This window comes from Globicephala melas, chromosome 10 (genome assembly GCF_963455315.2).
Source record: "Globicephala melas chromosome 10, mGloMel1.2, whole genome shotgun sequence".
Classification (NCBI taxonomy): Eukaryota; Metazoa; Chordata; class Mammalia; order Artiodactyla; family Delphinidae; genus Globicephala; species Globicephala melas.
The window spans coordinates 10,847,222-10,859,070 of NC_083323.1; the positions used below are offsets into that span (position 1 = coordinate 10,847,222).

At 61.5% G+C, this 11,849-nt stretch overlaps 1 protein-coding gene across 10 annotated transcripts; it reads right to left on the reverse strand.

The window, feature by feature from the left end:
* Nucleotides 1-1,093: 1,093 nt before the first annotated feature.
* Nucleotides 1,094-11,849, reverse strand: KCTD17 (potassium channel tetramerization domain containing 17). 10 transcript variants are annotated; one of them, XM_060306227.1, is made up of 9 exons: nucleotides 11,634-11,849; nucleotides 10,338-10,446; nucleotides 7,931-8,022; nucleotides 6,863-6,958; nucleotides 4,988-5,113; nucleotides 3,539-3,629; nucleotides 3,278-3,352; nucleotides 2,895-2,935; nucleotides 1,094-1,933 (listed from the first exon to the last, which is right to left on the reverse strand). In XM_060306227.1, the coding sequence occupies exons 1-9, from the start codon at nucleotides 11,826-11,828 to the stop codon at nucleotides 1,904-1,906; spliced, it is 855 nt and encodes a 284-aa protein (XP_060162210.1). In that variant the 5' UTR covers nucleotides 11,829-11,849; the 3' UTR covers nucleotides 1,094-1,903. The 10 variants fall into 10 exon arrangements, 9 of the variants coding, with proteins under 9 accessions (XP_060162210.1, XP_030711936.1, XP_060162211.1 ...); XM_030856076.2 differs by having other exon boundaries at nucleotides 2,845-2,935; XM_060306228.1 differs by lacking the exon at nucleotides 3,278-3,352.

Below are 11,849 nucleotides of genomic sequence, written 5' to 3' on the forward strand. Positions count from 1 at the left end.
TTCAAAGGTAGACAGGGAACGGCCATCGCATCCATGTGTGGAGAGCCCTCCACCCGCTGGGTCCTGCCTGTGGAGACGCTATGGGGGGACACCTTTGGGGTGGGGGCAGGACTACCCCGGGTGGCCCTCAGGGATCTCAGAGGGGGAGAACACTGCTGGAGGGTGCTTTGCTAAAGTGCAAATTCATGGCCATAGTAGGAATTAGGGGGTAGGGGGTAATCTGTCCTTTTAACAAGGCTCCTGGTAACTCTTTTGCAAGCAAAGCTAGACACAAAAAGCGAGGTCAACTTCAAAGAGCCGCGTGGCCCCAGGGCGAGTGGTGAGGTCCCCCCGGGAGGCTTCGGTCAAGGGGAGCACTGCTTTGCAGAGATGTCCCCTGGCAGCGCTCAACTGCTGGGGGGCGGGGCTGGGGAGCCAGGAAGACACTCAGTAGGACCTGGGAGGTGAAGGAACTGGCCAGGCGGGGTGGGGGTCCCGTCAGACTCTGAGAGAAGATGGAGGGGAGACTGGGGGTTGTATTTCCTAGGACTTGGGGCAGAGGGTGGAGGTGACCAGAAGCTATCACAGCAGGAAGCAGAGGGGACGTCCTGCTAGGTTAGGAGGGAGCTGAGGTGGTAGGGTGAAGCCAGAAAGGAGAGCACCTTACCTGAATGGCGAGGTGAGACTGGGAATTGGGACGTAGGGAGCCAGGCTTGGGAGGACCTGGTATTCTGATTCCCAGAGGCCCAATTCCCTAGCCCTCAGCACCCCAGCTAACCTAGGTCTGCCTGGAGGCTGGAAGAGACCTGCGTGACTCCAGGGGGCGGGGCCTTAGAAGTCACCTGGTCCACCCCGTCACTTTACTGTTGAGGAAACTGAGGCCCAGAGAGGGGAAGGTACTTTCCAAAGTTCACCCAGCCAGGCAGAGCTGGTACCCTCGGTGTCCGGCCACGGGACAGAGGATGCAACCGTGATGTGCACCCCCCCAGCACACACGGGAGAGTGACAACAGGGCGGGGTCCCTGGGCTTTATGAAAAAGCCCCATTACCTTTGGGCTGTCTACACCACCTGTCCCCAAACGTGGCCCAGAGAAAGAGAGGGAGACAGCCGGGCTGGCTGTTTCTGCAGGTTTTATTACGCGGTGGTGTTGGACACCGCTGGGGAGCAAGCATCCAGCTGGGGAGGCCGTAAATGCAGGAGGGCCCCTTGCTCAGCGCCTGCCACCCCAGACTCTCCCTTTCCCTTGTCACCAGCTCCTGAGCGGCCCCGCTGCCCCTGCTGAACCAATGCCTCCCTTCCTCCTGGCCAGGGCACTGTGCGGCCGGCAGTACAGACAGCAGGGGCGCGGGGAGCAGGCAAGGTGAAGGCCGAGTCACCCATCCCCTGCTTCAACAGCGCTAACGCCACGCCCTTCATCGCCCACCAGTCCCTCCATCTCCCTGGGCCGGGCAGGTCCGAGTCTGCGCCTTGTGCCCCCCCCGAGGGCTTTCGGGGACCTTTGCTCCTCTCGTTAAAATCACAGCAAACCTGAGGTAGGTAGGGCAGGACGTGAACCCATGTGACAGACAGGGAGACCAAAGGAGGTGATGGGACTGGGCTGCGGGGGGAGCGCATCTGCCATGCAGCGGGGGGACCTGAGGGAGGGGACGTAGGGGCCTGGGAGACACAGCTGGACAGCGCCACAGTTTGACCACCCGCAGGCGGCTCCGCCCAGGGGTCCCAGGGCCCACATCAGGCCTTGCGAGGTCCCAGTGGGCCCCCACCCGGCCCCCGGAGGCAGGGGTGAATCATAGCCCCGCAGGTGTAGACAGAGGTGACAGCGGGGAGAGCTCTTCCTCCGCCTCGGGCTGGGGGCCCACCCCGTGGTACAAAAATAAAGGATTTCAGAACGGAACCCCAAGTCCCTGGAGGCGATCCAGGGCCTCACATCCGGGTGCCTCTGGCTTGTAACAGCTAGAAAATAAGAGGGGGCAGGGAGACGGGGTGGGGAGTGGTCAAAACACCGGGAGGAGGATGAGAGGGTGAGGCCGGTGAGGAAGGGGTAGTGCAGGGCCAGGAGCAGGGTGGAGAGGAGATTGGAATGGAGGGAGGGAGGGGTGGGGAGAGAGGGAGAGAGAAAGAGTCAGGTGAGTCACGAGGTCCTTTCTGGGAGGAAGGAGGGGGGCTGAGGCCCAGAAAAAGTGTATTCAGAGCTGAGCAGGAGGGGAAGCGGGGAGAGGACCCAGCTCGCCCATTCGGGGGCCCCATGCCCCACCTTGGGCCGGGGGTTGGCTGCCTAGGAGGCCACATCCTGCCAAGGCTCTGGCCAGGGGGTCGAGGCCCAGAGGCTGGTCACCACTGTCTCAGGCAGAAGGTCACAGAGAGCAGCTGTCCGTCCCCATGTTTGAGGCAACTGTGGCCCAGAGAGGGACAGTGACTTGCCCAAGGTCAGAGAGCAGGCAGATAAGACTGAGTGGGGGCTTGTGGGCACCTGGCCAGGGCTATTTCTGCCACAGCCCAATCCTCAGCCAGCTCCGGCTGCCTCCTCCTAGGCCGAGGGAATCCAAGTGTGGCCTGTCCTTCCCACCCCCGCAGCAACAGGGAACCCAGTGCCTCGAGGCTGTGATGCAGGGATGAGGTCAGGGCACCTGGCTTCCGCTTCCCTTCCCTCCTTCCCAGTGTGGCTCTGATGCTGCTGGGCAGGTGGGAAAGAATTTCCTCCCCCTTTTGTCTCATCTCAGAGCCTCATCCCCAAGGCCAAGATAGGCTGAGAGACTTGGGGGAGGGGAGAAAATCAGCCGGAAGTTCGGCTCAAGTCCAAAAATACAAGAGATGAGCACCCTCCTGGCTTCCGCCCCTGCCTCCAGCTCTGCCAAGCTACAAACCAGGCGTGGCAGCTCTGGGGGCGGGCGAGGGGCCCAGGAGAAGCCCTCACCGCAAGCGCAGCCTCAGGTCTGAGGGGGCGCAGACGGGAACCTGCAAGGAGGAAACGTGAGGAGGTGAGGCGCTGCAGCAGGGTGGCCCGGCCTCAGATTTGCCCGGCGGGGTCGGCGGGCACCAAGGAGGTGCAGCTGTGCCCCTCTGCCCCGGGCCCGGAGGCGGGAGGTGGCAGAAGGGGTGCGGGAGGCGGCAGGCGGGATGCTCTGGGATGCGGTGCCGGGGCACCTGGGTGGAGGGCACAGGAGGCTGGGACCACAGCAGCCCCGGGATGGAGGTGTGAGCAGGCAGAGAGAAAACCCGGACAGGGGCAGAGAGGGAAGAGGCAGGGTGCAGATGAGATCCAGGAGGAAGAAGAGGTGGATGAAGATGAGGCAGGACCTCCGGCGGGAAGCGGAGGAGGAGGAGGCGGTGGTGAGAGGGAGGAAAGGTTAGCGGGATCCTGAGATGACTGGGCTGCAAAGAGAAAGTGAGAGAAGGGATGGTTATGCAGGTGAGGCGCCAGGCACGCGGCTGAGCTAACCCTGGAGGGCCCGCCCCCCGGCCGTCCCGGGACCCCAGGCTCCGCAGCGGGCTCCGGCGGGGAGCCGGCGGGAGGCACGGCCTTTATTAGCGATCGTTCTCCTCGGGGGTTGGCTGCACCTTTCTGCTGCGTATCTGCCTCCACCTCCACCTGCACCTGTGCCACCTCCACCTCCTGCCGCTGCCGCTCCTCCAGCTGCTCCTCCGCGCACTGTGGACCAGCCGGCAGACCCAGGGAAGAAAGAGCGCAGAGCTAACGAGGGGGCCGGGCCCGCTGGCGGCTGTCCCCGCAGGACCCCATCTCAGCGTGAAGGGGACGGGCGGGGGGCACCTCCCGGGGAGGGGAGTGCTACAGCCACAGAAGCCGGGGCATCTTGTCGGATCCCCGGGGAAGCCTGCGAGGGGCCTGGGGGAACCAGCAGAGGGTGGGGTCCTGCTGAGGATGCTCACGGGTGGGCCTGGCTGCTGGGACGTGGAGCAAGGCTGGGGGAGGGGTGTCAGAGGAAGGGGGTGGGTGTGTGGCCAGGGCAGCCTTGAGGGCTGCCTGGGAAGGCCTCGTTTTAGGAGGACCGACCCAGAGCAGAACTGAGGCCAGGGGAGGCCCAGGCAGATCCGAGATGTCGGCACCAGGCTCTCGCACCCCAGGTCCTGAGGTCTCTCTCAGAGACGCAGGAGCGGCCGGCTCACCTTGCACCCTTGCAAGGCCGCGCCGGCCGCTGGCCCCCATGGGGCTGGGGTGGGCAGGGGAAGTCACAGCCCAGGGAGGCAGACGGCCAGACGGGAAGCGGAGTTCCTAAGTCTCCGGCACATAGGGACAGGCTCCTAGAAGGAACGGTCTCCCTTCTTCCCAGCCTGCCTAGCTGCCTGCCCCACTGGTCCTACCAAAGGCCCCTCAGGCTTCCGATCAGCTCTGCGTCCAGGGTGGCAGGACCTCCGATGAGCCCCCTCCCCCCCAGCCAGCTGATGCTGCCTCACAGGCCAAGGTGGAAACACAGGGCCGGACCCCAAGGGCTCCAGACCCCTCTGACGCTGAGTCCTAGGAGGGAGCCTGTGGGAGGGGCAGGATTAACGGTTCGGCTTCCCTGCCCCAGCCCAGGCCCCTGGGAAATAAATGGGCCCTTTGGATCCCAGAAGTTGCAGCTGGGGGTCCACCCCTCTCACTCCTCTGAGAACACAACCAAGGTGCCCAGAGGGGGCGGGACTTGTCCAAGGTCACGCAGAGCGCTCACACCACGCCCAGACCCCTAGTCCAGTGCACTCCCCCTTGTGCTACGCTGCCCCGTGGCCACCATGCGACCACCATCCAAGTGGCATCTAAGTCCACCCTCGCCGTGCCCTGGGGATAATCTCATCTCGTTGTCCCCCAAGTCTGGGCCTGGGTAACTGGCGTGAGCAGGCAGGACGGTGGGTGGCATGGGATGGATGGCATTGGCTGTGAGCAGGGGGTCAGGCGTGTGCAGCGGGAGGGAAAAAGAAGCTCGGATGGCTACGTGGAGGGCGGCGAGGGGAGGGAGGAAAGGCAGGGAGGCCGAGGTTGGGGCAGGGCAGGGGCTGGGGCAGAGGGCTCACCTTGGTTTTGCGGCTGGACTCGGAGCTCAGTCCGTGCGGGGAGCTATAGAGCTCCTTGGACACCACGCACAGGAACTCTGCCTGGTCCTCGCTGCCGTAGTTGTAGGAGGAGCCGATGCTCACCAGCTGGAGGGGCGGAGCATGGGGAGAAAACGATAGGACGGGGTTGAGGGGACGGGGTGGGCGGACACCGGCACTTGTCAGCTGTGCCCTGACCTTGCTGTCCCACTCAGGCCCATCCCTGGGTTTCCGGAGGACGCCTCTGGCGCAAAGTCAGAGTCCTCTCCCCCTCCGCCCCCGCCTATGGCTCTGGGCTATTCCAGGGCCAGGCCCCCGACGTGGCTTGGCTGGACCTGGTCCTTAGAGGAGGAGGGTTAGCACCGCTGTTCCTCTCCCATATCTAGCAGGCAACGTCCTAAAAGCAGGCAGAGGCCTGTAACGGGCAGGCTGTCTCCCTCTGTCCCAGATGTGGCTGAGGCGGCCCCAGAACCAGGCTGCAGGATGGGGTTGGCATGACCTGGTGGAGCTCCACAGAATATTCTGTTCACTGTTGGAAGCAGAGGTAGAACAGGTCGCCCATTCCTTACGCCAGCGGTCCCTGACATGCCCGCTCAGCCTTTGAGAGCCCATGCAGTTGCCACAGACTCCCTCAGGCTTTCAAGAGTGGCCCCGCCTTTGTTCTGGGGTCCCTAAAATAACCACACCTGCAGGGCCCCTTCCGACTGATAAAGGTCCTGCACACGATGGGTCTCGTTCGGCCCCCAGGAACCCTCATCCTGCAGACAGAGAGGAAAACTCAGCCCCTCCGGCAGACGAGGTTTGGAGAGGTGGTGAAGTCCCACAGCCAGGAAGAATCTGAATGTGAATGGGTTCAAATTCAGGATTTGAATCTGGGACCCCGAGTCCTCTCAGGGGTCCTATAGACTTTGCTTCTATAAATTCACAGGATGCTAGCTGGCTCCAATGTTTAGAGGCCTACTCTGCGCTAGGGACTTTATCCATGGCCTTTCTAATCTACACAACAGTCCTGCAAAGGAAGCACTACTGGTCCATGTCACAGATTAGGAAACTGAGGCCCAGAGACATACGCCTTGCTCAAGTTCACACAGCATGTCAGTGGCCAGGTCTAGATATGAATCCAGGCTTCCGGCTCCTGGACTGGACTAGTTCCTCCATCCTGCCCGGCCATCCTGGGAAGCCTGGCCTTCTTCAACCTCCAGGTGCAAGGGAGCTTGTGAGGATAAAGAGTAACCCAACCCTTCCCCTTCTCTAAGGGCAAATTTGACCTTGGGTTAACTTGTTGGCTCTGATCCTCTGGAAACCTCAGAGAGGTGTGACGTCAGCTGCATTACTAGGGCAACACCGTTTATGATAAAAATCTCTCCTGCTGGTAAACTGCATAGGTACTGGGAGGAAGTACAGGTCACCATAAATACCTCATGGGAAGCCGCTGCTCTGGGCTGCCCTGAATGTGGCAACGCTTGGAACTGGGCATGTCCCTTGCGGGGACCTGGAATCTATGCCTATGGAATTGTTGCACAAGGTGTGGCCCCAAGAGGACCTCCGCTCTCCTATGTGGATCTTGTCTCCTCGCACCAGAGCTGTCGCTTGGGGGCCAGAGACTCACACACTACGGTGTAGACCACTACCTGGTTGCTGGGAGGACTCCCATTAAAGATGATTCCCAGGAGCTGCCCTGCGGCCACCGGGGCTTCCCTCCTCTCTCCTTCCTGGTCAGTCTGCTGCCAAGTGTGGCCTTTCTGAATCTTGTTTAGTCTGTCTTAAGACCCCGGGTGGGGGCTGCAGTGGGCACCCCAAGGCTGGGGCTGCGGGAAGGGAGGGGCCTGCTTTGCCTGGGGGTGTGGCCCAGCCCACCTGCTCGAAGCGCCAGCCGTCGGACATGGTGGAGACCATCTGCGTGAGCTCCTCCTCCTGGCACTGCAGCACGCGGTACACGTGCTTGGGTGGGACCTGCAGGCAGAGGGGGGACGTGGAGGGCACCTGTGGGAGTGCCAGGCACCCCGGGGGCGGGAAGAGCACCTGTCCTCCCCCCACCATCTACCCCCAAGAAGGACAGAAGTGGGGGAGGGGAGATGGGAGCCATGTTCTGAGTACCTACTATGTGCCAGGCACTCGACGTGCATGTTCTCACTTAATCCCTCCAAAAACCCTAGGAGTTATGGGATGTTCATGGAAGTTCAGAGAGGGTCAGTTACTTGCCCAAGGTCACCCAGCTAAAGAGTAGCAGAGCCAGAATTGGAACACAGGTGATACAAGTGGGAAAGGAGAAGGGGCTTAGGGGACATCCTGGGGCACTAATTGAGGCAGGTCCTCCAGGGGACGCGGGGCACCCTCTCTTCAATCTCCTGGGGCTGGGAGACGGTGCCTCACTACCCATTTCCCACCCTCCACGTCTCCCCCAAGGTGGGCAGAGAATCTCTCCAGCTCCTCCTACAGCCTGGCCACTTAGGCCTAGGGTCCAAGCTCAGAAACACCAGCTCCAGAAGCTTGTGCCGTGACCTCCAGGGGACCACCTGAGCCCATGAAGTGGACGATGTAATAATCCCACATTGCCTCCCACAGGGCCCCCTGTACCTCCACAGTGACCCCATTTTGCCTGGGAGGAAGGGAAGGGTGGGCAGTTCTCAGCACCTCTATATTCCACAAGAGGAAATCAAGGTCCAGAGAGGGGTGTGATCGGCTCAAGGTCACACAGCAAACAGAGCCGAGGCAGGGAAACAACCCCGAGTCCGTCTCCCACTCTGGGGCTTTGCTGAACAGTTTGGGAGCTGGACAACCACTCCTCCCCTTATAGGAGAGCTTGGCCTCGCCAAGGAAAACTGGCTCTGCCTCTCCCAACCTTCCTCCTGACACCCCTCCCCCGTCCCCGCCACCCCCTGCCCTGGCCAGGGATGCCGCCCCACCGCCCTGCAGCCCCCCGACCTGTGTGACGGTATAATCCTTCTCCTCCATCCGGTCTTTGATGATCCGGATCAGCGGGCCGATGTTGTAGAACTCCGCTTCCTCCAGGACCCCTGGCACAGACAGAGCAGCACCCCACCCCCGTCACTCCCACTGCCCCCGTGCCCCGTTCTCACCTTGTCCCCTCCCCCTCCACCCCCTGCTCCAGTCACACAAGGGTGATGAGCCTCTGAGTTGGGGTCAGGCAAGAGGGAACACTTCCTTCCTTGGGTCCCACACTCCCTGTAGTAGGGGTGAGAGGCTGCCATTCAGGGGCACTATATCCCTGCTGTGCTGAGCACAGGACCCAGGAGTGGCTGCCAGCCCTCTAGTCTGGGGTTGTCCAGAGGCAGTGGGCCCGTTGGGACTGGACCCTATGCCACAGTGAGAAGGGGCTTGGGTGGCTCCCGATTACATGTTCCCATTTGTGAAGCACACGCTAAGTGCCAGGCACCGTGCCAGGTATGTCACACTCTTCACTGCAGTTAATTCTCAGCACAAGAAGTAGGTACTTTCATCACCCCCACTGAACAAACAGGGAAACTGAGGACCAGGCAAAGCAGCAGCTGTGCAGGGCCACACGCCTGGCACTCGGCAGAGCTGGGATTCACACTCCAGTTCCTCTGCCTCCTAAACGCATAATCTTCGTGCACGTGCACCTCTCCAATCCCTACACGTCACAGTTTGCAAAGCCCCTCCCGTGCTCACCACAAGCCCCAGGGTCATAGAGGAAGCAGGCGTTATTGTCCCCATACTGTTAAGGAGACCGAGAGTCTTAGAGACTGAGCGAGTGCCCTCTCCAGTGAAGGGGACAACCCTCGGCCTTAGGACTCCCCTAAGCTCCTGCAGGGCAGAGACACTTCCTGTCCTTTCCATGACTGGACTCTGGGCTCCCCGGGGACAGGGCCCATGTCTGATGTCCCCGGCGCCCACACCCACCTAATACAGAGGACACAGTGAGCGAGTGCTACTGCCAGGATGCCCCCCGTGGAGCCCTGCAGATGACAGACAACTAACTCTGCATCACGGGTCCTCAGTGCCAGGCACTGTGCTAAGTGACGCACTTGCATTAGCTCCTTTTATCCTCACAGCAGCTCAGCAAGGTGGGTGCTGTTGTCATCCCATTCCGCAGATGCAGGCATGGAGGCACAGAGGGATAAGTGACTTTCCAGGTGTCACACAACTAGTCAGTTTCCCCCTGGATCCCCTGGCCCCTTGGATCGGGGCTCTAGCCCTGTCTAAAGGTGCTGGGAGTGCCAGGGCTTGACAAACCCAGAACCTGTAAACAGGTGTTGGCCGTGACGCTGGAGTGTTTACCTGCCCTCCCCATGGGACCTACTCCTGGGCCCAGGCCACGCCCATGGTACCTGCTGCCCCAGGGGCTGCCGGGAAAGCTGTGGGGCTCCGCAGAGCCGATGCCCACAGCGGGCTCTGATTTTGAAGCTGTGGCCTTCTGGGGAGCCACCTGGCTTCTCGATCACTGTGTCCCACAGGGGTCAGGAGGGAAGACCGTGGGCCCGAGTGAGGAGGGAGGGGCTGTGCTAGACACCTCCAGGGTACAAGCCCCGGGACTCATGACATCTGGTTTTCCCAGAACATGTCCCTAATGTAGATCACCGCCCCTCCTTTATATACACAAGTGGAGACTCAGAAAGGAGAAGTGACATGTCCAAGCTGGCCTGGCTGGGTCAGGTGACCCAGAGCCACACCCTGTGCCCTACGGAAAAGGGCTTGGCACCCCTTGCTCCTGGCAGGGGCTCTGCCAACAAGCCTTTCTCCCAGGCAGGCATCCGGTCTTTCTCCCCACTGTCTGTTGGGCCCAGAAGTGGGCATCTACGGGGCCTCAGCCAGCCAGGCCTGGGAGGGACCAAAGCCCTGCTGGAGAGCAGGCTCCGCCCACCCCTGCCTTCACCCACAACTGTGCTGCAGGGGCTGCCGGATCTGGGCAAGGAGTCACCCACTCGACACACCTGCGGACCCACGTGAGCCCTCACCAGCATCTGAGATACCCCATCACCCAGACAAAGAGAGCCACACCTCTCCCCATGGCCATCTCCACCCACAACTGGCTTCCCAGAAGGCCAGGGGAAAGGGCATCCCTGCCCAGCCTCACTGGCTCCCTCTATCCTCTGCTTCCGTGTTTCTGTCACCTCCCCAGCAGCACCCAGTGGAAGCTTGGGCCAGTCACCTTGGCACAGTCCCTAGGCTCAGCCTGGACACAGGCTTTGGGAGTCAGTCCTGCCAGGAATGAGAAGAAGCAGGAAACATGGAAGAAAGCAGATGTCCCCTGAGGACAGCCGAAATGGCTCTGCGCCTCCACAGGAGGCCCCGGCAGACTGCAGAGGGCAGGGCTAGGGTATGGGCCCCGGCCTCCCCGGGACCAACTCACCCTCCTCAGCCATGTCCTTGTCCAGCACCAGCTTGCCATGCCGGAGGAAGTTGAGGATGGGCCCGAAGTAGGTGGGGTCACGGTCGATGAGGTAGGCCCCGGTCTCATCCTACAAAGGTGAGGGGCACAGGCAGTGAGAGAAGAGTGAGCCCCGCTCCCCTGCCTGACCTCTCACTTCAGTCCCCGTAAAGGATCTGAGGGAGGGCGGGAGGGGGCGGAGTGTCTGCTCTTCCCCGGAACAGAGTGTCCTGATGGAGTAAAAAGGCTTTGGGGTCAGATACACCTAGGTTCAAATCCTGCCCCGGCCTTTTTCTGACTGTGTGACCTTGGGCCAGTGGTTTGGCCTCTCGGAGCCACCCTCTTCTTTCCCATAACTGGAGAGCATGTGAGTATCCAGTGAGGTCTGAATGGCACCTGACCCAGCGTAGGGCTCAGGGATTGTCCCTCTTGGAGGTTATCCCCTGAAGCCAGCCCTACACTGTCTCCACCAGATCCCCTGGCATTCTGGGGATGTTTACAAGTTTCCAAAAGAGCCACTATCTCATTGGATACCCTCAGCCTGCAGGGAGGCAGAGCAGGCATCAATACAACTCTACAGAGAGGAAACGGAGACATCACCAGGTGAGGGGACTTGCCCAAGGTCACAGCATCAGAGGGTCAGGAAACAGGAGAGAGGGGGCTTTAGAGGTCATCGCCAGGCCAGCCCTCTGGGGTTACAGACAGAAGGCTGAGCAGGATAGGGTTTGACCCAAGGTCGTGCAGGAGGTTTGCAGCAGAGCCGAGATGGGAACCCAGAAATGGTGCCCCAGGCCAGCGCTCCTACCTGATGAAGCCCAGCTGAGAAGGCACCCCGGGATTTCTCCACCCAGCTCCCTGTACTCCAAGGCTACCCATACCCCAAAGGGCGGGGAGGCGGGGAAAAGCAGACTCAGTAACTCCTTCCGTGGTGCAGGAGTCCAGTTTGGGCAGAAGAGAATGCCCTAGGTGTCTGTCTCTTCCCACCGCCCCAAAGGAGGGGGAGAGTCCCCATCCATCAGCCTCCTGGGTTGGGAGCCCAGATCAGCGCTCAAAAACTCCAAATGGGCGCAGCCCGGCGTTGTCCTGTTGCCACGGCAATGGGCACATCCCTCACTCTCCGATTCATTTCCTTCTCCCCTCCTCCGGCCAGTTCTTCCCGCCTCCAGCTCTTCGGAAATAAACCCAGCCGGGTTTCCAGCCCCGCGGGCGGGCCAGGCTGGACAACCAGATTCCGGCGACCTAAGGATCCCCGACCGCCGCCCACCCCGCGGGCCTCACCCGGTCAGACTGCAGCTCTTCCCCCTGGCACAGGCGGCTGAGGAAGGACTTCTGCTCGCGGCACAGCGTTTGCCGGGTGGTCAGGAACACCGTGCCCCCCACGTTGAGCCTCACCCACTTGCTCCAGCCGCCCGCCCCCGCCGGCGGCGCTGCCTCGCGGGCCTCCATCCTCATCGCTCTTCCCAGCGTCTGCATCCTGCCTGCAAGGCGGCTGGA